Below are 27,196 nucleotides of genomic sequence, written 5' to 3'. Positions count from 1 at the left end.
GGAACACAGCTCTACATTTTCAGGCAGTTCCCTCCAGCCTCTCCACTACATCTTGAATAACAAGATGATATCTACTTGATGCATAAGAATAGACTCTGTTTGGAATCTCTCAGCTATTGACACTTTGTTTTTGGTCGAGAAGGTTTTCTCAATCCCTTGATGCTGAGTCTCCACTCATTCCAAGATCTCTGTCCCACGTTGCCAGGAGGGTCCACACCCCTGGGAATCATGTCCCACGTAGAGAGGGGGAGGGTGGTGAGACAGGCTCGTTGTGTTGGCTGGAGAGAGAGGCCACATCTGAGCAACAGAAGAGGCTTTCTTGGGGGTGACTCTTACCCCTTACATCATGATCCCTTTCTTGATCACTAGCATTTCAAACTAAATCTATTTTAACATTTGTTCCCCCTATTATTTATTTTTATTTTTAGTAGCTGAAAAGAAAGTGAAATAACAGTTCTTCTGTCTAAAATCCATTATCAATCTATATCACCTGACCTCAAGAATTGTGGGGAAAATGAGGAGTGATCCTCTCATCAGCCAGGATAAATGTTTCAATAGGCTGAGCCCCCAGTCTTGGGGTTTGTTCATATGAAACTTAACCCCACAAAGAAGAGGTCAAGTCTACTTAAAATTTAGGCCTAAGAGTCACCCCCAAGAGAGCCTCTTCTGTTGCTCAGATGTGGCCTCTCTCTCCAGCCAACACAACGAGCAGTCTCACCACCCTCCCCCTCTCTACGTGGGACATGATTCCCAGGGGTGTGGACCTTCCTGGCAACGTGGGACAGAAATCCTAGAATGAGTTGAGACTCAGCATCAAGGGATTGAGAAAACCTTCTCGACCAAAAGAGGGAAGAGGGAAATGAGACCAAGTGTCAATGACTGAGAGATTCCAAACAGTGGAGAGGTTATCCTGGAGGTTATTCTTACCCATTAAGTAGATATTTTTATTACGTATATTCCTCTCATCTGTTGACAAGGTAGATAAAAGGAGCATCAGACGCAAGGTTTTCACAATCACACAGTCACATTGTGAAAGCTATATCATTATACAATCATCATCAAGAAACATGGCTACTGGAACACAGCTCTATATTTTCAGGCAGTTCCCTCCAGCCTCTCCATTACATCTTGAATAACAAGATAATATCTACTTGATGCATAAGAATAACCTCCAGGATAACCTCTGGACTCTGGAATCTCTCAGCCATTGATACTTTGTCTCATTTTCCTCTTCCCCCTTTTGGTTGAGAAGGTTTTCTCAATCCCTTGATGCTGAGTCTCGGCTCATTCCAAGATCTCTGTCCCACGCTGCCAGGAAGGTCCACACCCCTGGGAATCATGTCCCACGTAGAGAGGGGGAGGGTGGTGAGACAGGCTCGTTGTGTTGGCTGGAGAGAGAGGCCACATCTGAGCAACAGAAGAGGCTCTCTTGGGGGTGACTCTTAGGCCTAAATTTTAAGTAGACTTGACCTCTTCTTTGTGGGGTTAAGTTTCATATGAACAAACCCCAAGACTGGGATCTCAGCCTATTGGTTTTTTTGAAATGTAGCAATAATATTTTTCAGAGAGTCACATGACTGTTATAGGATAACTGTTGTTGTAGAGTTTTGAGTTATTTTTTTATATAGTCACAGTATACCTTCAAGTTGCTCGTGGTACACTCACTCATTTAGCATAATTGCTGGCATGTAGTAAGGACTTGGTAATTATTTGTTGTATAAACTTGTTAAATGGCTGCTAGTCCAGAGAAAGTAAAGCTCGTGTGGAGTTCAGAAAGATAAATGTAAGAGGAAATGAGAAAAGAGAGACATTAAAACAGACATTAGGCAGAAAGGCCAAGAAACACATACAGGAATAAAAGTGACAGATACTGATTTTTTAGAAGAAAACAAAAGTCATTATGCATCTTTGGATATCATAGGTTTTAAGATCCTGTGTATAACGTGAAATTTCTAGTGTGCCACTACTACTACTCAGGGGTCAGTTTTTTCCATTCAGAGCTTCACGATTTTTCTGTAGAGTATATGTGTCTCTCACTCAAACAATTGCTTAATTACAGAAATTTACAGGCACTTTAACAAAGGAAAATGGAACTTTTAAAAGAAAGAAAGAAAAAGCGAGACCCTATTTAACTATCTGGCACTATTTGAGTCCTGGGGGAAAAATGTTAGCTTATGTTGTATACTTTATGATTCCAAAACAAGAAATAAAAGATCAGGTTTTCTGTAGCAGTACTGTCTGTTTCTTTAAGAGATTGATCAAATAAGCTTTTAATAGTTTAATTTTTGTTCAATATTATACCTGGTTTTATTCTGATTTTATATTTTATACTTCTAGGAAGGCACTGCAGCACATGCCTCCACTTTCCCTCTCACCAGGATCTACGGATGTCTCAACTTTTCTGTCTCCCAATGTTCTGGAAGAGGTAGACAGTTTCCTTATAAGGATAACTAGGTAAAAACAAGGTTGATGAGGTGAACTTGGTGTGGGGGTTGGGGGTATATATGCTTATTAAGCTGTTGATAAAAAAATTTTTAATCTTTTAAAGGTCACCAGTAAAAATATTTTTATTTTTAGTAGCTGAAAAGAAAGTGAAATAACAGTTCTTCCTTCTAAAATCCATTATCAATCTATATCACCTGACCTCAAGAATTGTGGGGAAAATGAGGAGTGATCCTCTCATCAGCCAGGATAAATGTTTCAAAGTCCATAATGCAATGCCTTTCAGTTCATTTGTGTACCTAAACCTTGGCCATTACTCAGATCCTGCTCACTTTTACACACACATCTGTTGCCATTACTCAGAGCCTGCTCGCCTTTATACACACATCCATGGCCATTACTCGGAGCCTGCTCACCTTTACACACACACTTGTGGCCATTGTTCAGAGTCTGCTCGTCTTTACACACAAAACTAACAAGATTGATGAACTGTAGAACTAGGAGAGAAGGGATCACTTACTGCAGGGACAGTCATTTTTTTCTCAGTGAGCCCCTGAGAACATTACTATACTGGGGGGACAAATGGATCCAGATATTAGGAGTTTCAAAAGTTTCTGTATAATGTCTGAAAAATGGCAGAGAAATATGACGTGAAGTAGTTCTAAATAAATTTTTGGTGCTTGAAGAAATAAACTCTTAACTCTCCAGCCAAGCCAACTCATTTCCTAAGGCTTCCTAATAGCAGAGGCCTATAGCAGCAGCTTATTTGTTTTTGGTTTATTTGAAACCCATTTATAGCATTTGATTTGTTAAAATCGATATTAGTACTAGTTAATATTTATAGATTAATGTTATAGATTTAGGAGGTTAATTCCCAGGTCCTCTGGGTTGATTTAATTTTTCCTTATTTTAAGGGAAATGCAAAACTATTTGTGATAAACATAAAGTATATAACAAGTTAATTTTACTTATGGTAACCAATTGCAAGGGATTTGAACTACCTCAGTTTTGTTATATTCTTAAGAAGTGAAAAGTTTTTGTCTTTGTTTATAGCTGCTCTTCCACCCCAGAGGTGGAACTGACTCTTCTGGCTTTTGCACTAGCAAGAGGAAGTATTGCTAAAGTGATGAGCTCTCTGTGTACCATCACTGACCACCTGGACACGCAGTATGATGCATCATCCCTCATCTTATCCATGGCATCAGTGAGGCAAAACTTACTCCTTAAATATGGTAAGTGACCTATGAATGATGGAAATGCATCCTCAGCATGTGACCTCCTGACATCTTCCTGTTTTGGGGGGATGGTTTGTGATCTGGGTTCTTATAGTTATACCATCATTTCTAAAGGAACATATCTTCTGAATCACACTTTCACTGGGGTTGGTAGGGAGAATGAGGGTTCTGATTCATTTGTGGCAGCATCAGCAGACGAGGACAACTAAGTATCCTTTAGGCTGTTCTCCTGAGATTTACTGACCTAATCACTTAGGAAATTTGATCACAGCCATCCTTGGTGAAGTTCACGAGTCTCTCATTGTAGAGACTGATAGAGTTGGGAAGGTGGAGTGCTCCTTATCTGGAGCCATGTCATGGTTCAGAGACCACACCCCTCTGCATCCTTACGACAGTGGATCGGAAGGACATTATGTATACTGCCACTGCTTCCCCTCCTGTGCCCAGTGTCAGTCCATCTTAGCACTTCACTACTAACCCAGGATGGGCTTTCTAATCCTTCTCGATAGAGAAGCCCATAGAGCAACTCCCAAATGACTATAGTCAGCATGTGAGGAACAACTTATTTGTCATCTGGCCTCTAGTGGTAAAATTTTTGCCCGTAGAGTATTATATTAGTTTCTATCCTCTTTAGTAATAGAAGCATTACTGTGATATTTCTGATTTGATATTTGTACCTTTGTCTTTGATATGACTTAATTTATTTTTTGTTTAATTTTTAAAGTCAGACAAATTAGGTCTTGTAAATTCAGTTTTCACCCCTAAATTTGGAAAGATTTTTTTTGGGGAGTGGTAGCAGGTATGGCTGAATGGGAGGGATAGGTAGTGTCTGGAGGCTAAAGTGTTTTCCATTCAGATTAGTGGTTATACTGGATAGAGAAGAAATACATAATGGGAGTGTATGTTATTGGTAATTTTCTAGTTCTAGGTTGGGTTATAGAATAATGAATATTCATTATACTGTTAAAGCAAAAGAAAAAAAGTTCAGATCATTATGGCAAAAGTTGATTTTTATAATCTTAAAACTTTCAAAAATTGCCTGGAGAAGTTTTAAAGGAATAAGACTCAAAACAGTATTTATATACTGAAATGCAATTGCAGTAAAAATTATTGACTCCCAGACAGTATCTGAGGAAATACTTCCCTCCTCCCCCAAATATGTTGAGTCTATGGTAGTAATAAATTTTATAATGTGCTTTGTTTCTGAATAGTGATGGTTCTAGAGATCTCTCCTTGGAACCACCTGTCTTCCAGGAAAGCACTAAAGGTGGTGTCATCTTTTGTCTAATATTACTTCTCTGTTTGGTCAGCAGTCTGGGTAGTCAGACACTCCATCTCCACTGATAGGCATGCTTGTTTTCATTTCTATGTATTGCTGGCTTAGGGCTTTTTCTTTTTATTTTGGTCAGGCAAACCTCTCCAGTTGACTCTTCAGGCATGTGATGTCAAAGGAAAAGAAGATAAGTCGGGACCTGAAAACCTCCTTGTTGAACCATGGACTAGGGATGGTAAGTGGTATATCTGTCCATTTTTAGTGAATGAAAAGACCCGAGGTATGCTCAGTAAACAGCTGCATGAGATTGCATTAGGGTATTTGACATTCTCAGGTGCTACTTCAAATTGATCTTCAGTAAGCTATATTTGTATGGTTTCTTTATCATCTGTCTAAGTGTTAATAACCTGCAACAATTCACAAGTTTTGGGAAACGAAGACTCCTCTTGAAATTTAAAATTACCCTCTTTTTTTTTTTGGGTGCATGGTCTGGGATTCGAACCCAGGTTTCCCACATAAAAGGTGAGCATTCTGCTACTGAACCACTGTGCATCCTAAAATTACCCTCTTTTAACAATTTTTAAGTTCAGATTGTTTCTCTACTGTTTTCTGTTTCTGTTTCTTTTTCTTTTTTTTTTTTATTTTTATTGTAGTAATATATAGACAGCACGAAATTTCCCATTTTAAGCACTTTCATGGGAACAATACAGTAATATTACTTTCATTTACAGTATTGTGATACCATCTATTACAAAATTTTTTTATCACCCCCAAACAGAAACTCTGTACCCTTTAAGCAATAACTCCCCATTCCCCCTCCTTGCCCAAGGCCCTAAATCCCTCTAATTTATTTCTGTCCCTGTGAATTAGAATATTCTAAGTATTTCAAACAATATTTGTCTTTTTGTATCTGGTTTATTTCCTTCAATATGATCTCTTCAAGATTCATCCATGTTGTAGCATGAATCAGAACTTCATTCTCTGGTGGCTGAATAATATTTCTTGCTATGTATATACCACATCTGCTGTGTTTTCTGAAAGTATTAAGAAACGTGGTAGGTTAATGGCACTATACTGCTGAAAACATAATTTAATAAGAAGGGTATGCATTACCTCCAGAGGGTAGATGAGCTCTGAATCCCAGAGGGGCCAGCCTCTCCAAGAGTATCAACTAATTCCATCCCATTAACTTATTTTATTGACACCCCTTTTTGATATGAAAAAGTTGGAAAGGACATAGGCCAAAGATCCTATAGAGTGGGATTAGGATAAAAGAAGAAAGAGGAGTTATAATAGAGAAGATAGGATTTAACAAATTATTATAAATCCTGAATCACTGTAATGATAGTTCTTTTAACCTCCAGTGTTTTGGAGCAGTTAGAAGGAAAAACCTGAAACTGTGGTATGGTAACCCATGCAAAACTGTGAAATCTGTTCTGTAGCTTCTTGATGGAAGGTACTTTGAAAATTACTGCTTTCTCTTTTTTTTGTACATGTTAAATTCACAATAAAAATCGTTAAAAAAAAAAAGAAGCTATGTCCAAATATTTGAGTTGTCTGGGAGGAAGTCTCACTCCCTAGTATCGACAAAATAATTGCTGATGTATTCTTCAGAATTTTGCTATAGGCTCTTTTCTTCATCCTGGGTGTGTTTGTGAATCTCTTTCTCATCCATCCTTTTGGGTAGCTGGTTAGTCTTCTGTGTGTGTCCCTTTTCTACACACTGTATGCTTTGAATATCACTGATTCAGTAAAGGAATTGGAATGCACCAGAGATCATCAAGTATTTAAAGGGATTTGGTTTAAATCCAAATTTGTTTGGGATTTGGTTTCCCTTGCCTTTCCTTACAGTATGCAGACCTCATACATTCTCATAGGTTGTGTCTTTTTTTCCTATGTTCATTCACAGTACCAATGAAGCAAAGACCCCTGGGTGGGAAAACATGTTTTTCCCAGTTGCGCCTATTCTCCGTAGAGGTCCTTTAGTATCTCTTATAGGGCTGGTCTAGTGGTAACAGACTCCTTTAGCTTTTGTTTGTCTGAGAATGTCTTAATTGAATCCCTCATTTTTGACAGATAGTTTTGCTAGATGCAAAATTCTTGATTGGCAGTTTTCTGTGTGTTTAAATTTGTCAGCCCCTGCTTTCTTGCCTCTACAGTAGCCAATGAGAAATCCTTTGTAGGTGACATGTTGCTTCTCTCTTTTGGCTTTCAGAATTCTCTCTTTATCTTTGACATTTGACAGTTTGATTATAACATGGTGTGATATGGGTCAGTTTGGGTTTATTTTGTCTGGAATTCATTGAGTATCTTGAATTTGTATAATCATATCTTTCATTCAATTTGGGAAGTTTTCAGCCATTATTTCTTTGAATAGTCTCTCTACCCCTTTCTCTCTCTCCTCTCTTTCTGAGATTCCCATAGTGCACTATTGATACAATTGATGATGTTGCACGGGTTGCTCAGATTCTGTTCACTTTTCTTCATTCTTTCTTCTTTCTTTTTTTTTTTAGTTTATTTATTAATTAAAACAATTAAGAACAAGCAATAACATTAACATATAATTCCATTCTACACATATGTTCAGTAATTCTCAGTATCATCACAGAGTTGCATAGTCATCATTTCTTAGAACATTTGCATCAATTCAGAAAAAGAAATAAAAAGACAACAGAAAAATATAACAAACAGAAAAAAAAAATTTTACAGGCCATACCCCTTACATCATGATCCCTTTCTTGATCACTAGCATTTCAAACTAAATCTATTTTAACATTTGTTCCCCCTATTATTTATTTTTATTACGTATATTCCTCTCATCTGTTGACAAGGTAGATAAAAGGAGCATCAGACGCAAGGTTTTCACAATCACACAGTCACATTGTGAAAGCTATATCATTATACAATCATCATCAAGAAACATGGCTACTGGAACACAGCTCTACATTTTCAGGCAGTTCCCTCCAGCCTCTCCATTACATCTTGGATAACAAGGTGATATCTACTTAATGCATAAGCATCACCTCCAGGATAACCTCTCGACTCTGGAATCTCTCAGCCATTGACATTTTGTCTCATTTCCCTCTTCCCCCTTTTGGTCGAGAAGGTTTTCTCAATCCCTTGATGCTGGGTCTCAGCTCATTCTAAGATTTCTGTCCCACGCTGCCAGGAAGATCCACACCCCTAGTAGTCATGTCCCACATAGACAGGGGGAGGGTGGTGAGTCTGCGTGCTGTGTTGGCTGGAGAGAGAGGCCACATCTGAGCAACAAAAGAGGTTCTCTTGGGGGTGACTCTTAGGCTTAATTTTAAGTAGGCTTGACCTATCTTCTGTGGGGTTAAATTTCATATGAACAAACCCCAAGACTGGGGGCTCAGCCTGTAGCTTTGGTTGTCCCCACTGCTTGTGAGAATATCAAGAATTCAACTTGGGGAAGTTGAGTTTTCCCCCGTTCTCACCATTCCCCAAAGGGGACTTTGCAAATACTTTTCCACTCACTGATCAAATCACTCTGGGATTCATCAGGGCATCACCTGGACAAACCAACAAAATCTCATGTCCTATACAAAATTCCATGTACTTAAGGTGTTCAATCAACTATCTACGTAAGTTATATTAGGAGATGCACTAGTCAAAGTATAGATTTGTACCAAATGAACATTTTTTGCTTTTGTCTCACACATTAGTTGAAATTTTAAAATATTAAGTACCATCTATTTTCAGCACACTGCAGTAATGACATTCTTTTGTTCTTCCTCATGCAAAAACATTTTTTTAATTTGTACATTTAGTCACTATCATTATACACTCTAGGTATTCCTAGATTACACCATCTCAATCTTTATCATCTATTTTTCTTTGTGATTTCATTTATGCCCCAGCCCTCCTCCCTCTATCATTCTCATATGCAGCTTCATTCAGTGTTTTAACATAATTATATTACAGTTAGGTAATATTGTGCTGTCCATTTCTGAGTTTTTATATTCAGTCCTGTTGCACTATCTGTATCCATTCAGCTCCAATTACCCAATATCTCACCCTATTTCTATCTCCTGATGGTCTCTGTTACCAAGGAAATATTCCAAGTTTGTTCACTAATGTCAGTTCATATCAGTGAGACCATACAGTATTTGTCCTTTTGTTTCTGGCTAATCACACTCAGCATAATGTCCTTAGGTCCATTCATGTTGTTACATACTTCATAACTTTATTCTGTCTTACAGCTGCATAATGTTCCATCCTATGTAAATGTCACAGTTTGTTTAGCCAACTGTCTGTTGATGGACATTTTGGCCGTTTCCATCTCTTGGTAATTGTTAATAATGCTGCTATAAACATTGGTGTGTAAATGTCCATTTGTGTCCTTGGCCTCGTGTCCTTTGAGTAGAGACAGCCTATAGATGGGTCCTGTTTTTTAATCCATTCTGCCGGACTATGTCTTTTGATTGGAGAGTTTAATCCATTAACATTTAGTGTTATTACTGCATGGGTAGTACTTTCTTCTACTATTTTGCCTTCTGGACTTTATATGTCATATCTAATTTTCCTTCACTCATAGTCTTCCTTTCTACATTCTTCTCCACACCTCTCTCTTCTGTCTTTGTATCTGTCTCTAGTGTTCCCGTTACTATTTCTTGCAGAGCTGGTCTCTTGGTAACAAATTCTCTCAGTGATTTTTTTGTCTGAAAATGTTTTAATTTCTCCCTCATTTTTGAAGGACAGTTTTGCTAGATATAGAATTTTTGGTTGGCAGTTTTTCTCTTTTAATAATTTAAATATATTATCCCACTGTCTTCTCGCCTCCATGGTTTCTGCTGAGAGATGTGCACATAGTCTTATTGGGCTTCCCTTGTATGTGATGGATTGCTTTTCTCTTGCTGGTTTCAAGATCCTCTCTTTCTCTTTGACCTCTGACATTCTGATTATTAAATGTCTTGGAGTATGTCTATTTGGATCTATTCTCTTTGGGGTACGCTGCACTTCTTGGATCTGTAATTTTAAGTCTTTCATAAGAGTTGGGAAATTTTCAGTGATAATTTCCTCCATTAGTTTTTCTCCTCCTTTTCCCTTCTCTTCTCCTTCTGGGACACCCACAACACGTATATTCATGCACTTCATATTGTCTCAGTTTCCTGAATCCCTGCTCATATTTTTCCATTTTTTATCCTATAATTTCTGTTTCTTGTCAGATTTCAGATGTTCCGTCCTCCAGTTTTGAAATCCTATGTTCTGTCTCTCGAAATCTACCATTGTAGGTTTCCATTGTTTTTTTCATCTCTTCTACTGTGTCTTTCGTTCCCATAAGTTCTGTGATTTGTTTTTTCAGACTTTCAGTTTCTTCTTTTTGTTCTTTCCTTGCCTTCCTTATATCCTCCCTCAATTCATTGATTTGGTTTTTGATGAGGTTTTCCATGTCTGTTCATACATTCTGAATTAATTGTTTCAGCTCCTGTATGTCATTTGAATTGTTGGTTTGTTCCTTTGACTGGGCCATAGCTTCAATTTTCCTAGTGTGATTTGTTATTTTTTGCTGGTGTCTAGGCATTTAATTACCTTAATTAGTTTATTCTGGAGATTGCTTTCACTTCTTTTATCTAGGGTTTTCTTGCTTCATGAATTTGTTGTCTATCTGTTCTTTGACGTTCCATTCAGCTTTATCTGGACCTTTAGCTTAAGTTTTGTTTAACAGAGGAGAATTTTTCAGTTCTTGTTTTCTTGTTTCTTGCCCTACTTGTGTGGTGCCTTTCCCCCACACACACTTAGGAGGGTCTACTTAGATATTATAGACCCCAGCCAGATTTTCCCAGACCAAACTGGCCTCCTGTCAGGAGGAAAGAGTCACCTGTGTCGGTTTTCCCTGAGGGTGAGACCCAACAGGTTGAAAGACTTTCCTGTGAAGTCTCTGGACTCTGTTTTTCTTATCCTGCCCAGTATGTGGCATTTGTCTGACTGCAGGTCCCACCAGCATAAGATGATGCGGTACCTTTAACTTTGGCAGACTCTCCCTGCTGGGGGTGTGGTGGAGACAGAGGAGAGGTTGTGGGCTGGTTTTAATGGCTTCAAATTACCAAGCCCTGGTGTCTGAATTCCTTGATGGAGGGATTCCACCTGGGTGGGGCTTCACCCCTCCCCTGGGGAAGGCACAAGCTCCAGATAAGCCCCCAAAAGAGCTCACTTCTGCCTATGCCTGGGGCAGTTGCAGCCTGAAAAGTCCTGCCGCTGTATCCAGAGGCAGTCAAGCCTTTGTAGATACACAGCCACAAAAACCTCTGTTTCCTTCTTTTTTTTCCCCCATTTTTCTGTCAGTCCTGCCCCCTTGGTGCTGGGGCAAAAATGAGCAACCTCCGCTTTGATCAGGTTCACCTAAGCTGGGGGCCTATTTTTAGTAGTCAGAATTTGTTAATTAGTTCCACAATTGGCGTTTGATTGTGCCCAGTCCCTGCTGCTGGTAAAGTCCTTTCCTTTACCCCCCTGGGAAGCGGCCTCTGGGGGTGGGGCACCCGCCGCCGCAGCTTTGGGAACTCACGGTTCTAGGGGTTGCTCGCACCGGTCTAGCTGGTCCAGACTGGGGTACACTGTGTGTCCGGTCACTATTGTGGCTCCAGGAGCTGTTCTGTACTGTTTCTGGTTATTTAGTAGTTGTTGTGGAGGACGAACTAAAATGCGATGTTGTTAAGCCGCCATCTTGACCCGGAAGTCCTCTTTCTTCTTTCTGTTCCTCAAACTGAATGATTTCACTTGTCTTACTTCTAACTCCAATTTTGTGTTGAACCCTTCTAGGGAATTTTAAATTTCTGTTCCTGTAGTATTTAGCTCTGTTGGGTTTTTCTCATAATTTCCATCTCTATATTCATATTCACTTTGGGTTTATCTGTAATTTTCATGATTTCCTTTAGTTCTTTGTCCATGTTTTCCTTTATCTCTTTTTGTATATTTAGGGCAATTTTTAAAAAGTCTTGGTCTAATATGTCCCTGGTCTGTTATTCCTTGTTAGTAGTTTATAAAGCTTTACTTTTCTCCTTTGTCTGGGCCACCATTTCCTGTTTCTTGTATTTTTCGTAATCTTTTGTTGAAGCTTGAACATTTCCATATTTTAATGTGTTATTTCTGGAATTTCAGACTCTGAGTTATCTGTTCCTTAAGCTTGTCTCCAGCCAGTGTTTATATGGAATATTGGCTGTATTTCCATGGGTCATAATTTTTATTTATGTGGACAGGAATCATTTGCATTGCTATTAGCATTCTGTAGTTTACAGAGTAGTAAAATAACTCAGAGACAGTGAAAGGTGAAGATAAACCAAAGACAGGACACCCAGTAATCTTTTTTTTCCTCCTTATTTCAGTCTTTCTTTACATGTTCTAGAAGCTGTCTCATTCCTTTCTCAGCCTCTAAGCTTACCTGCCTTTATCATGCCAGACAAATATCAGTCATAGATTTAAGATTGGCCCAGGAAGATCACTGATTATATCTAGTCTTTTTCTCCAAATTGAAGTTGCAATATTTATAAACTTTTTATTTCTTTATTTTTGGCTGAGAGCAGGGCTGCCTGTAAGTTGAAGAGATTATATCTGGCTGGTACTCTACGTACTGAGAGGTTTATCACTGGGGCTGCTTCTATCTATAGGACAATTTTTTTTCTAATTTCCACAAAGTTACCAGGTATAGTAGTTACGCCTTTGCCTCAAAGGATATAATTTGTTTTTGTTGATCTTCTTAGTTCATAGGGTTATAACATGTGCCAGTCACCTAACTTTAGTTTTTCCTTTTTTCAGGTTTTCTTACAGAGACTGGAAAAACTAGAGCAAGTACTATTTTTTCTTCAGGAACTGAATCGTCCTTCCAGGTTACCCAGATCAGAATTATGGTAATTCTTTTTTTTTTTTTTTTTTTTTTTTTTTTTAAAGGAAAGACAGAGAGAAGGAAGGAAGGATAGAAGGAAGGAAGGAAGGAAGAAAGGGAAACATTTTTAAACATTTTCTTGTTTTATTGTATTCTGTTTCTCCGTTTTTGTTACATGGGCTGGGGCCGGGAATCGAACCGAGGTCCTCCGGCATAGCAGGCAAGCACTTTGCCCGCTGAGCCACCGCGGCCTGCCCAGAATTATGGTAATTCTTAAGCAAATTCTTCCAGGGTTACTACTTTTTTTTTCTTTTAGGTAGGATTGCATTTTGTTCAGGCTGTCCGCAATCCTATTTGCTCTGTCTTTAAAAGAAATCCGAATCATCTCAATGGATGCAGAAAAAAACATTTGAAGAAACTTCAACATGCTTTTATGATTAAAAACCCTCAAAATAATGGGAATAGAAGGGCACTTCCTCAGCCTGATAAAGGGCATTTAAAGAAATGGGATTACATTTTAGAGGTCCATGTCATTGGTTTTTTCATTTAATATGTAATAATTGTTTACTATGCATTCATAGCATGTAGTCCTTTGCAGGTAGTGGGGGGCACAAAGATGAATTGAATAGATCAAGCTGTGAATGATGTCAATATAACAATTAAGAAAGGTAAAGAATCATTTTCTCATGTCAAATGGAAAGCAATTTTCTTACTTTTCCAAAAGGACTTAATGTACTTGAAATACTGTTTAATTATTTTAACTTTTAAATTAATGCTGTTTGAATTTAACCTATTATTTGGAAACAAAGCAGCTGCAGAGCTTTTACCCCTTACAAATTCTGATTTCTCTTTCTAGGTTCGACGTGGAGGCATTGGTGCCCAGTGTGGTTTGGTATTTGCCTATAACTCACCTTCTGAAAAGTTTCACGCAGAAGAACACTTCAAAAGGTTTGAAAAATATGACAAATGGAAGATTCAGGAATTCAGGCAATTTGTAAAAAGCAGGTAAGGAACAGAGTAAAAATCTTTATAGTTAATAACAATCTATACTTTCTCTTATTAGTAAAATATGCCTTCTTGTCTTTATAGGAAAGATGCCTCTCACCTTTCCTCAGTGGCCATAAGCGTGTATTGCTTTCTAGCATCGTATGTGAAGATGTAGATGTTTTAGACTTTTACTCAGTCTTTCCTATGACCAGGAGCATGCATCTTCAAAATGGCTCAGTAATGATACATGCATGAATTATGGACAACCTAAGGGCTTCAGTCTTACTCAGCTTCAGGGAAATCTACTCATATTCCAAGGCTCTCCCCACATCACCTTGCCCTCGTTTCCTACTTTTATTGAAAATACTTATTAAGCACCTACTATGTGTCAGGTCCAAAGCTAGGTGCTTGAGATACACTAATGGACAAATCAGCTCAGTCCCTGCTTTATAGAGCTCACTGTGTAGCTCAGAAGACAGAGATAAAACTTGCAGATCCAGCAGTGTGATGAATGCTATGATAGGAGAGGTAGGGGTTCAGGGAACTTCTGCCTCCAAGACAGAGTTCCTCACCTGGTTAGTGAGTGTTTCTTGGAGGAGGTGTTGTTTACAATGAGAACTGAAGGGTAACGTAGAATTAATTAGCCACTTGAAGAGGTAGAATGAGTGTCCCACACAGAAAAGAATATGATGACTCAGAGATGGAGTGTGTCACATTCAAGGAACTGAAGAGACCCACATTGTGAGGTAGGTGTGGTGAGAGATGAAGCTGCTGGAAAGCTAGGAAAGGGCCAGATCATTAACAGTCTTTATGTCTCTGTTTTGGGGTTCACATGATATCCTTAAAGCAATGTGTTTGTGTTCTCTTGGGGGTGGGGAGGGATTGAGGCATTTCAGGAAGAGCAAGGAGATCATATGTGTGTTTGAGAAGTCTCATGTCTCGCTCTGGAGTATATTGTGTATACCATAGGTTGGAAGAGAGAAGCATGAAGGCAGGGCACAATGAGAAGAGTCTGTCACTTTCACCTAGATATGCCAGAGGTGTGGGTGCCCTCAGCTAGGGCAGCAGTTGCAGTGGTGGAAAGATGTGGACAGATTAAAGAGACATCTAGGAAGTAGATGCAGCAGGACCTGGTGACTGGTTGAATGTGAAGCAGCTGAAGGAAGAAGGCTTAGACAGCAAAGAGTTCTGGATTTTGGCTTGGACAGGTGGGTAAATTGGTAGAGAAATCTCTTTCTCTAAGATAGAGAATACCCCAGGGAAAAACATATCTGTGGGGAAGATGAGGAACTCAGTTTTGGTTGTATTGAATTTGGGGTTCTAGGAAGGCTTTGAGATGTTTTTCTAATAGTCCATTGAATAAACAAGTCTGAAGCCTGGGAGAGAGGTCTGTGCTGAAGGTACAGATTGGAGAGACATGTAAATGATAGTTTTTAGTGTGAGATTAGAAGACATTGTTCCAGAAGAGTATGTGTGGACTGGGAAAGAAGAAAACTTAGGTCAGCCTGCCAACAGAGAAAAGGAGGCTGAGAAAAACAGCTTGAAAAGCCAGGACTATGGCATCATGAAACCAAGGAAAGATAGTGTTCCAAGAAGTAGGGAGTGGGCAACGTGGCCAAATGTTACCCAGAAATCAATAAGTTAAATCTAAAAGTGTATCTGTTGGATTTAGCTGTCGAGGTCATTGGTGCTCCTTGGACAGTGTCACCTACCTTGTTACTAGTAGTTAAAACTGTGCAGTTGAATCCTAGACTTGCTGTTTATGCTGTGTAATTCACCACTGAGGTTAATAGAAGCCTTCAAATATCTTGTTAAAGTGCAGATTCTGGGGTTGGGCTTGAAACTCTTTCCTTTCTAGCAAGCTCCCAGGTGACATGATGCTGCGGTCTAGAGACCACACTTCAAATAGCAAGGTTCTAGATAATTCCCCCTCTATGCTGGAATTCATTCAGGGGCATCCCTGACGGTTGGTTGTTTAGTCTTTCTGTGAATACTTTTAATAATGTATATCTCACTGCATACCAAGGAACTCAGTTATTAGAACATGCTCTGTTGAAATCTACATTTGTAATTTCTACTCAGTGGTCTTAATTTCTACCCTTCAGACCAATTAAAACACATCTCCCTCATTCTAAAGTCTCCTTCTCATCATACACTTAGACCTTTTTATAAGATATTTTTCTTTTTCAATAATAGCTAGAGATTATACTTCTTTTTTTTATATTTTATTGTAAAACAGCATACAAACATACATTCTTAACATACAAACATTCCATACATGGTGTACAATCAGTGACTCACAATATCATCACATAATTGTATATTCATCACCATGATCTTTTTTTTTTTAACATTTGCATCACTCCAGAAAAAGAAAGAAAAAAACTTACAAATACCATACCCCATACCCCTCCCTCTCATTGACCACTAGTTTTTCCACATACCCAATTTATTTTAACCTTTATTCCCCCTATTATTTGTTATCCATATTTTTTACTTATCTGTCCAAACCCTAGCTAAAAGGAGCATCAGACACAAGGTTTTCACAATCATACAGTGACATAATAAAAGCTATATCATTATGCATTCATCTTCAAGAAACGAGCTACTGGAACACAGCTCTGCAGTTTCAGGTACTTCCCTGTAGCCAATCCAATACACCATAAACTAAGAAGGGATATCTATATAATGTATAAGAATAACCTCCAGGATAACCTCTCGATTCTGTTTGAAATCTCTCAGCCACTGACACTTTATTTTGTCTCATTTCTCTCTTCCCCCATTTGGTCAAGAAGATTTTCTCAGTCCCTTGATGCTGGGTCCCGTCTCATCCCGGGATTTCTGTCCCACATTGCCAGGGAGGTTTACACCCTTGGGAGTCATGTCCCACGTAATGGGGGAGGGCAGTGAGTTCACTTGCCCCGTTGGCTTAGAGAGAGAGACCATATCTGACCAACAAAAGAGGTTCTCTGGGGGTGATTCTTAGGCCTGATTTTAAGTAGGCTTAGCCTAACCTTTGCAGGAATAAGTTTCATAGGGGCAACCCTCAAAATCGAGGGCTCAGCCTATTGATTTGGCTGTCCCCACTGCTTCCTAGAATATCAGAAATTCTCCAGATGGAGAAGTTGAATATTGCCCCCTTTCTCCCCATTCCCCCCAAGGGGACTTTGCAAATACTTCTTTATTCACTGTCCAAATCACTCTGGAATTTATTGGGGCATCACACTAACCTGGTCGAACCACAGAATCTCATGCCCTATTCAAGATTCCATGTACTTATGGTGATTGCACTTATTTTTAAGTATCCTGTCCTACTCTTGGAACATATTGAAATAGCTCTTTTTCCCTAAACTTGCTGTCAAATAAGAACTTTCACATCTTATATAGGATGATTTTTTTTAACCTAAATGCAGGCCTATATACTGTTCCCTTGATGATTTTAGCACCTAGTTCCACCCTGACCCAAATCCTGATTTGGTTGCCCTACATTTTTAGCAATCCTTTTTTAGTTTGGAAATCAAAACATTGATGTGCATGCTATCTATTTTCTTTTTTAAAAAAACTTTTATATTGTTAAATATAACATATATACAAAGAAAAGTAATGATTTTAAAAGTATACTTCAATAAGTAGATACAGAACAGATTCCACTATTTCAGATTTTTCCTTCTAGCTGCTCCAATACACTGGAGGCTAGAAGAAAATTTTTTTCTTTTTTGAGAAAAATAACATATACAAAAAAGCAATAATTTTCAAAGCACAGCACAATCAGTTGTAGAACAGATTTCAGAGTTTGGGATGGGTTGCAATTCCACAATTTTAGGATTTTACTTCTAGCTTCTCTGAGAAACTGGAGACTAAAAGAAATATCGATATAATGATTCAGCAATGATACTCATTTGTGAACCCCTACCTTCTCTGTGTAACTCCATCATCACCTTTGATCTTTCTCGCATTCTTTAGGATATTTGGGCTATGCCCATTCTAACTTTTTTTTGTTTGTTTTGTTTTTTGTTTTTTTATTCCTTTTTTAAAAATTTTTTATTAATTAAAAAAAAATTGCAAGCACAAACATTCCTAACACATACACTCAGCAATTCACAATATCATCACATAGTTGCATATTCATCATGATCATTTCCCAGACATTTGCATCAATTCAGAAAAAGACATAAAAAGACAACAGAAAAATAACAGAAAAAAAATTTTACATACCATACCTCTTACCCCTCGCTTTCATTGATCACTAGCATTTGAAACAATTTATTTTAACATTTGTTCCCCCTATTATTTATTTTTATTCCATATGTTCTACTCATCTGTTGACAAGGTACATGAAAGGAGCATCAGACACAAGGTTTTCACAATCACACAGTCACATTGTGAAAGTATATCATTATACAATCATCATCAAGAAACATGGCTACTGGAACACAGCTCTACATTTTCAGGCGTTCCCTCCAGCCTCTCCATTACATCTTGATTAACAAGACGATATCTACTTGATGCATAAGAATAACCTCCAGGATAACCTCTCCACTCTGTTTGGAATCTCTCAGCCATTGACACTTTGTCTCATTTCCCTCTTCCCCCTTTTGGTCGAGAAGGTTTTCTCAATCCCTTGATGCTAAGTCTCAGCTCATTCTAGGGTTTTTCTCAATCCCTTGATGCTGAGTCTCCGCTCATTCCAAGATCTCTGTCCCACGTTGCCAGGAAGGTCCACACCCCTGGGAGTCATGTCCCACATAGAGAGGGGTAGGGTGGTGAGACTGCTCGTTGTGTTGGCTGGAGAGAGGGGCCACATCTGAGCAACAAAAGAGGCTCTCTTGGGGGTGACTCTTAGGCCTAAATTTTAAGTAGACTTGACCTATCCTTTGCGGGGTTAAGTTTCATATGAACAAACCCCAAGACTGGGGGCTCAGCCTATAGATTTGGTTGCCCACACTGCTTGTGAGAATATCAAGAATTCAACTTGGGGAAGTTGAATTTCTCCCCATTCTCACCACTCCCCAAAGGGGGCTTTGCAGATACTTTTCCACTCACTGATCGAATCACTCTAGGATTCATCGGGGCATCACTCTGGACAAACCAACAAAATCTCATGCCCTACCTGAGATTCCAAGTACTTATGGCGTTCAATCAAACTATCTACATAAGTTATATTAGGAAATGCATTAGTCAAAATATTAATTTTGTAACAAATAAGCATTTTTTGCTTTAGTCTCACACAGAAGGTGACATTTTAAAATAGTAATTACCATCTATTTTCAGTACCCTGCAATAATGACATTCCTTTGTTCTTCCTCATGGAAAAACATTTTAAAAATTTGTACATTGTACGTTTCACTATTATTGTACACTCTAGGCATTCCTAGATTATACCATCTCAATCTTTAACATCTATCTTTCTTTCTGATTTCAATATGTCCCCAGCCCTCCTCCCTCTATCATTCTCACATGCAGTTTCATTCAGTATTTTAACATAATTATATTACAGTTAGGTAGTATTGTGCTGTCCATTTCTGAGTTTTTGTATCCAGTCTTGTTGCACAGTCTGTATCCCTTCAGCTCCAATTACCCAATATCTTACCCTATTTCTATCTCCTGATGGTCTCTGTTACGAACAAAATATTCCAAGTTTATTCCCTAATGTCAGTTCATATCAATGAGATTATTCACTAATGTCAGTTCATATCAATGAGACCATACAGTATTTGTCCTTGTTTTTGGCTAGACTCACTCAGCATAATGTTCTCTAGGTCCATCCATGTTATTACATGCTTCATAAGTTTATTCTGTCTTAAAGCTGCATAATATTCCATCGTATGTATATACCACAGTTTGTTTAGCCACTCGTCTGTTGATGGACATTTTGGCTGTTTCCATCTCCTTGCAATTCTAAATAATGCTGCCATAGACATTGGTGTGCAAATGTCCGTTTGTGTCTTTGCCCGTATGTCCTCTGAGTAGATACCTAGCAATGGCATTGCTGGGTCATATGGCAATTCTATATTCAGCTTTTTGAGGAACTGCCAAACTGCTTTCCACAGTGGTTGCACCATTTGACATTCCCACCAGTAGTGAATAAGTGTGCCTCTTTATCCACATCCTCTCCAGCACTTGTCATTTTCTATTTTGTTGATAATGGCCATTCTGGTGGGTGTGAGATGATATCTCATTGTGGTTTTGATTTGCATTTCTCTAATGGCCAGGGACGTTGAGCATCTCTTCATGTGCCTTTTGGCCATTTGTATTTCCTCTTCTGAGAAGTGTCTGTTCAAGTCTTTTTCCCATTTTGTAATTGGATTGGCTGTCTTTTTGTTGTTGAGTTGAACAATCTCTTTATAAATTCTGGATACTAGACCTTTATCTGATATGTCGTTTCCAAATATTGTCTCACATTGTGTAGGTTGTCTTTTTACTTTCTTGATGAAGTTCTTTGATGCATAAAAGTGTTTAATTTTGAGGCGTTCCCATTTATTTCTTTCTTTCTTCAGTGCTCTTACTTTAGGTGTAAGGTCCATAAAACCACCTCCAGTGATAAGATTTATAAGATATTTCCCTACCTTTTCCTATAACTGTTTTATGGTCTTAGACCTGATGTTTAGGTCTTTGATCCATTTTGAGTTAACTTTAGTATAGGGTGTGAGATACAGGTCCTCTTTCATTCTTTTGCATATAGATATCCAGTTCTCTAGGCACCATTTATTGAAGAGACTGTTCTGTCCCAGATGAGTTGGCTTGACTGCCTTATCAAAGATCAAATGTCCATAGAGGAAAGGGTCTATATCTGAACACTCTATTCGATTCCATTGGTCAATATATCTATCTTTATGCCAGTACCATGCTGTTTTGACTACTGTAGCTTCATAATATGCCTTAAAGTCAGGCAGCGTGAGACCTCCAGCTTCATTTTTTCCTCAAGATACTTTTAGCAATTCGGAGCACCCTGCCCTTCCAGATTAATTTGCTTATTGGTTTTTCTATTTCTGAAAAGTAAGTTGTTGGGATTTTGATTGGTATTGCATTGAATCTGTAACTCAATTTAGGTAGAATTGACATCTTAACTATATTTAGTCTTCCAATCCATGAGCACGATATGCCCTTCCATCTATTTAGGTCTTCTGTGATTTCTTTTAACAGTTTCTTGTCGTTTTTTTTTTTGTATAGGTCTTTTCTCTCTTTAGTTAAATTTATTCCTAAGTATTTTATTCTTTTAGTTGCAATTGTAAATGGAATTCGTTTCTTGATTTCCCCCTCAGATTGTTCATTACTAGTGTATAGAAGCACTACAGGTTTTTGAATGTTGATCTTGTATCCTGCCACTTTGCTGTACTCGTTTATTAACTCTAGTAGTTTTGCTGTGGATTTTTCAGGGTTTTCGATGTATAGTATCATATCATCTGCAAACAGTGAGAGTTTTACTTCTTCCTTTCCAATTTTGATGCCTTGTATTTCTTTTTCTTGTCTAATTGCTCTGGCTAGAACTTCCAACACAATGTTGAATAACAGTGGTGATAGTGGACATCCTTGTCTTGTTCCTGATCTTAGGGGCAGTCTAACTTTTTCATGTTGGAAGAGGCATTCAGTAATATGGGGTAGGAAAATGGAACTATTTGATGTTTTGGAGAGGCTGGCACTCTACATTTCAGAACTTACCTGATCCAGGGATCCATCTGGAGGTTGTAGATTTCTGAGAAGTTATCCTAGTGTATGGAACCTTTGTAGACTCTTATATAACGCCCTAGGTTTTCTTTAGGATTGGCTGGAATGATTTTGGTCAGAGTTTGGCAAGTTATTGTAGATAGCAATGTCTAGCTGAAGCTTGCATTAAGAGTGACCTCCAGAGTAGGTCACTCCTCCTCTCGACTCTTTGAACTCCCTCAGCCACTAATACCTTATTTGTTATACTTATTTTTCCTCTTTTGGTCAGGATGGCATTTGATCCTATGGTGCCAGGGCCAGACTCATCCCTAGGAGTCATCTCCCACGCCACCAGCAAGACTTTCACTCCGGATGTCATGTACTATGTAGGGAGGATGGCAGTGATTTTACTTGTAGAGTTGGGCTTAGAGAGAGAGAGAGAGGCTACATCTCAGCAACAAAAGAGATCCTCCAGAAGTAACTCTTAGGCATAGCTATGGGTATCTTTCCTTTTTTTTCAAAGGGTCCTCTAGTTAGATATTAATCAGTCAGCATATTTGGGGGCCAGGATTAACTATTTGGCTGCTGGGTCTACCTCAGAGTACTGGCACTCAGCTATTTTTTTTCTCCATCCTGCTTGCTATCTGATGGTATTCTCTAATACCCTGACAGGTCTCTCTGTCTCACATATTTCCTTGACTCCCAAAGAGTGAATTAAAAATCATTAAACACACATTATTGGTGAAATTCAGTGTGGTTTTGGGATAATACAGAACACCCCCTCTCCCTTTGGTTTTGGGGTTCAGTATATTCTAAAAGGTTTATACCAAGAAAGACTTATGTTAAGAAGAGAGAACATTTTTTCTGTCTGTAGCAGAACCTGTTCTGGGTTCTTTATGTTTTTCCTCTTCTTGCCATAACCCCGTTTGCTTATCTGATCCATACACTTGTGTGTTTCTAGTTTGTCAGCTGTATAAAGTTTTAGGGTTGTTATTTGAAAATAATGGTGGACTGCCTTTTTGTCCTTCCTAGTTATTTAATTCCTGAAAAGGGAGTAGCATCCGAATATCTGTTTTTTTTTTTAACGACATGGCTCACATTTGTGTTTTTGCAACCTCTAGGCTGGAATGATTTCCTGGAAAGATTTAAGGAACAGGAATATTGAAGCCTGTGAAGGTTGAAGTTTTCCTTTTTTGGAACTTCAGAGTCTAAGGGCAGACTTTTACCTTTCATTTGGTGCAAGTAGCCCAAATAGCAGGCTAGTCATATACACAGACCTGGAGAATGAAATCTGAACTTCTCCTTTGGTTCTTTCCAGAAGGACACACCAACTATTGCATTGTACTTCACTCCTGGGTTGCTCACCTAAGGTGCCTTGATTTTATGTTTCATTCTTCATATAAGCCAGTTATCTAGAGAAGCAAACTTTCTCTTTGGTTCTAAGACTATATCAATGTATTTAGTGCTGATATAATTTCCATTTCATTGATGAGGAACCTGAGAAATGGAGAGGCTATTACCACCAACTACCTAGTATGTTCAAAGAAGTACCAAGTGTCACACCTATCATTGATTGTTAATTGACAAGCTGTATTTATCACATCAAATGCCAATTAGATGATACCTTATTCTTTATACCCTTGAGAGGTTTAGAAAGAGGGAAATGTTTTGTGATTACCCTGTGTTTACAGGATTGGTTGCTCATCTGATGACCTTGGAGAGGATGATCCTATTGGCTGGTTTGAACTAGAAGAAGAGTGGGATGAAGCAGATGTCAAGTTGCAACGGTGCAGAGTTGCCAAAGTAAGCATTAGTGAGTTGTGGCCTTCATGTGTTTGCCCATTCCTTCCCTTTCGTTCACTAAGCATTATTAAGAGGTTGTTGTGTACCAAACCCTTTGCAAGTACCAGAATCCCAGAAGTGAATCAGTGGGAGAGACAAAAGAATAAGACTTTGTGAAATGGTCTGTTGTAAAGGGGCATATAGGGAGCTGTTAGAGCCCAAAGGAAGAACAGCTAATCCAGCCTGGGATTCATTTGTGAAGGCTTCCCCAGAAAGGTGGTGGGATGCCAAGTGTTAAATGTTTGGTAAAGCCTTTATTGTTATCCAGACCAAAGTGTGGAGAAGGGCATCTCAGGCAGAGAGAACAGCAAATACATAGGCATAAATGCCAGAGAGAAAGAGCACCATGATGTGTTTCCATAGCAATGAAAGGAAGAGTAATTATCTGACAACTTAAAATACTTTTACTCAAGTATAGATCTTAGTAAGAAGCTTAAATAAGAGAGTTAAGAATCATCTTTAGGGCTTATACATAGTAGGTACTCAGTAAATATTAAACGTTTAAGTAATGGGTTCTGAAAGGCCCTTGACAAAGGTCCTTGCAGATAGTTTGCACACAAATTTGGCTTTGAAAATGGCCTTAGCTTTGAGCAGACAAGTCTGTGTCCTGGGCTCCCAGTGCACAGGTTGTGTATATCAATTAGGGGCTCTGAGATGATTCCTTAGGGCTGACTGTTTTCATCCTATGCCTGATTTCTGTTTCAAAATAACTGTGCTACAGAGCAACTGTGTTTCTCTTATTCATCCTTTCTTACCCTGTTTTTTCCTTTGAAAGGGAATAAAGCTGCTTCATTTATTTTAATCTTTTCTAAAATCTGACATCATTCAGCATTTATATTGCATTTTTTTCTCCTTGTTGTAGATGTTGGGCTTACATTTTGTGTCTCCAGGGCTTGGCATAATGGTACCTAATACATTTTTGAGAACATAGAGGACCTTCCCGGAAAGGTCTTTATCTCTGCTTAATCAATGTCCAGGGATTCTGAGTCCATCTCTTTAAATTTCTCTTGTCCTTTATAGTATTTGATGGTGAAGTTCTTGTGCACCCGTCAAGAATCAGCAGAGCGCTTGGGAGTACAGGGCTTGAGCATTAGTGGATACCTCCGCCCGGCAAGAGCAGAAGCAGAACAGAGCGTTATCTGTGCTCACTGCAGAAAGGATGCAGAAGAGGGTGTATGTGGGGCCACGCTGCTCCTCAAGACCCTTCAGTTCATCCAGCAGCTCACCCATGACCTGGTAGTGTTTCCTCAATTGTTACACTTCAATCCTTTAGGGAAAATGAACAGTGGTGTTAGGCGAAATGAACGCCAGCTAATGAAACTAGGCCCTGTTCAAGCCATGCAATACAAATGGGTACTGTGGGCATCATACGGCTGTGATGACATGGGAAAGGCAAGGGTAGTGAGATGTTGGATATTTATGGCATCGTTCAGTGGAAGACTAAGTGGTCTATGGCTGTGGTGGTCAGGTCTCCTTGAACAGACCTTCAGACTAATCTTAAAAGATTTCTAACCCATTGTTGCTGGTGGTAGATTAGGAGACAGCTCATGGGAGTTATGTCTTCTCTAAGTCCTAGGGGAATTACTACTATAGTGTATGGTTCTATTTGCTTAATAAAAGTACAGAAATACCCTTTATTTACCAAATTCCCTTACAAATAATGTCAGAATTTGAAATCATTATGATATTGACTTTTGCAATCTTTTTTTTTAACTTTTTATTTCAAAATACTTTCAAAGTTGCAGGATAGCTATAAAAATAATACAAACCCCATATAGAGAATGCCAACATACCTCCACCCCCCAAAATACCACATTTGCTGTATCGTTTTATCTATCTATTTATCTTTCTATTTATAAATCCATTTTCTGAACCCTTAAGTGTATACATCATACTCCTTGAATACATAATGCTTCCAGGTACATTTCCTAAGAAGAAAGACTTTCACTTATGTAACCACCTTAAGTATAGATATCATAAAAAATTTAATATTGATATAAAGCTTACAGTATATATTCCAGTTTTTTCATATTTCCCGATAATGTTCATTTGAATCTCTTATCCTCCCTTGCTGGATTCCATGCTGCATCATATTTTGCATTTAATTGCTATTGTCTCTTTAGTTGCTCTTTTCTCTCTCTCTTTTAAAGTTACGAGAACATATATACAGCATAACCTTTCCCATCTCAACCACTCCTAAGCATACCATTCAATGGGACTAATCACAATCATACGGCTGTGTTATATTATAGAACACTCACCACCTTCCTTTGCTATATAACTGCTTTTTAAAAATAAAGTAAAAACTCATTCAAAGGAAGATTCTGACAGCCATCACCAGAAGGAACATGGCTTACCTCTACAATCCAGTGGGCTTCTGGAGCCCTCTCTCTCATGTGATATACCAGAGTATCCACTCTGACCTTCATTCTTCTTCAGGGCACACTCAGAGGCTGCTGACTCAATTTATATATGGTTCATTTGGTCTTTATTATTCAGGCACTCCTATCATACCAGAAAACAGCAAATGAGAGAGAGATCCTTAGGAGAAGTAGATGGATTTACAGCATAATTCATACCTCTCAGCCTGCATGTAGGGAAGGGACAAACATACTGCAATGAAGTCCATAGGGTAATCATCATCAAGAAAAAATTGACTTATGTTCAGGGAGCCTTATGGATATGTGGGGTCGGGGGGTCAGAGGGGAAGGAAAGTTAGGTGTACACACACATTTTTAGAAAGCGTCACATCAAAAATATTTCTTTATAAACTTTTTGGTAGTAAAGAGAAGGATCAGTTATATGGGAATTTCACTCATGGGGAACCATGTCATCTCCCAGCAAAGAGAAGTAAATGAAGCATTGCAATAGTTTTCTAAATGCATTTTTTAATTTTATTTTTTCTGGTCTTTATAATTTTTTAGGTGCAACAAAAGGAGAGTGGCTTAAAATATAAATCTTTTCTGGACTTTGCGGGTCTTGATTTACAAATCTTCTGGAATTTTTACAGTAAATTAAAGCAAAAGTAGGTCAAAATTTATTATACTGTGATAATCATATAAACAAAACTGAAAACAATGAGTTTTGCTTTTCTCAACGGACAGTTTTTTCTTCTGTTTTTTTTGCTTCCTACTACTTTATGTTCTTACAATTTGAAAGATTTGGTTACTATTGAAAGTAACACCTCACATTTCTGTAATGTATTTTATTTAGGTGATGTTTTCATAAACATTTTCTCATTTGCTTATCATAACCTTGGTGGTGAACAGGGCAAGTATTAAAAGCTGAAGAGACACAAGATCAGAAATTGATTCCCTTGCCCCACAGCAGGCAGAGTCAGACTGGGTCTATGCTTTCACACTCCTAGTATAGTGTTTTGCCCATTCCACCTGTTTCCTCTTGGTTTGCATTCTTTTTAGCAAGACTGATGTCTACGGGAGAGTCCTTTGTACGGTTGCATGACTTTGGAGGGGAACCACAACATGTCCTTTTGTTCTCTGATGTTCTTTGTCTTTTGTAGCCTGAGGGAAGAATGCATCTGTGCCCAAACCCTGCTTCTGCAGCTCCTCCAGAGCTGTTTCTCAGTCCTGCAGGGAGATGCACTGTCTGTCTCTGAGAATGAAAAGGCTCCAAACCAGAGCCCTGAAGGGGTGGAGGCTGCCAAGGAGCTCTACACGCACTTGTGTGAAGGTAGGAACAATGGTTTTTCTGTAATATGACCCTGTGCTAGTAACCTGCTCATAGAGAAGAGGTGATTCTGTGGTCGTGCTAGCTCAGGAAAGGGATTGCTTCTGTGGAAAAGAATTATTTCTTTGATGCTCTTTTTTTTTTTTTTAACATTTTTAATTGTGAAATATAACATATATACAAAAAAGCAATAAGTTTTAGAGTACATTTTAACAAATAAGAATGTGCTTCAAAGTTTTGTATGGC

At 38.5% G+C, this 27,196-nt stretch overlaps 1 protein-coding gene and 1 long non-coding RNA gene across 10 annotated transcripts in view; one reads left to right on the top strand and one right to left on the bottom strand.

Annotated features, from left to right (window-relative positions):
* Positions 1-27,196, top strand: part of ZZEF1 (zinc finger ZZ-type and EF-hand domain containing 1) — a 170,255-nt gene that overhangs the window by 38,378 nt on the left and 104,681 nt on the right. For all 8 annotated transcript variants that reach the window (XM_077165584.1, XM_077165586.1, XM_077165583.1 and 5 more), the window contains exons 7-15: positions 2,338-2,454; positions 3,496-3,674; positions 5,087-5,185; positions 12,724-12,815; positions 13,647-13,795; positions 23,113-23,224; positions 24,284-24,499; positions 26,188-26,288; positions 26,784-26,953. In XM_077165584.1, the coding sequence (XP_077021699.1) occupies positions 2,338-2,454; positions 3,496-3,674; positions 5,087-5,185; positions 12,724-12,815; positions 13,647-13,795; positions 23,113-23,224; positions 24,284-24,499; positions 26,188-26,288; positions 26,784-26,953 (1,235 nt within the window). The remainder of the gene's footprint in view (positions 1-2,337; positions 2,455-3,495; positions 3,675-5,086; positions 5,186-12,723; positions 12,816-13,646; positions 13,796-23,112; positions 23,225-24,283; positions 24,500-26,187; positions 26,289-26,783; positions 26,954-27,196) is intronic.
* LOC143688051 (uncharacterized) overlaps positions 5,833-27,196 on the bottom strand; it is a 35,487-nt gene continuing 14,123 nt past the window's right edge. Inside the window, exons 2-3 of one of the 2 annotated variants that reach the window (XR_013177800.1) lie at positions 25,621-25,768; positions 5,833-5,984 (exon numbers count right to left, since the gene is read on the bottom strand). This is a non-coding gene — a long non-coding RNA (uncharacterized LOC143688051). Of the gene's footprint in view, positions 5,985-23,718; positions 24,531-25,620; positions 25,769-27,196 lie in introns of those variants that run through there. The other variant, XR_013177801.1, reaches the window with a different exon arrangement.

This window comes from Tamandua tetradactyla, chromosome 6 (assembly GCF_023851605.1).
Source record: "Tamandua tetradactyla isolate mTamTet1 chromosome 6, mTamTet1.pri, whole genome shotgun sequence".
NCBI classification, from domain to species: Eukaryota; Metazoa; Chordata; class Mammalia; order Pilosa; family Myrmecophagidae; genus Tamandua; species Tamandua tetradactyla.
This window is presented reverse-complemented; position numbering and strand designations above follow the sequence as displayed.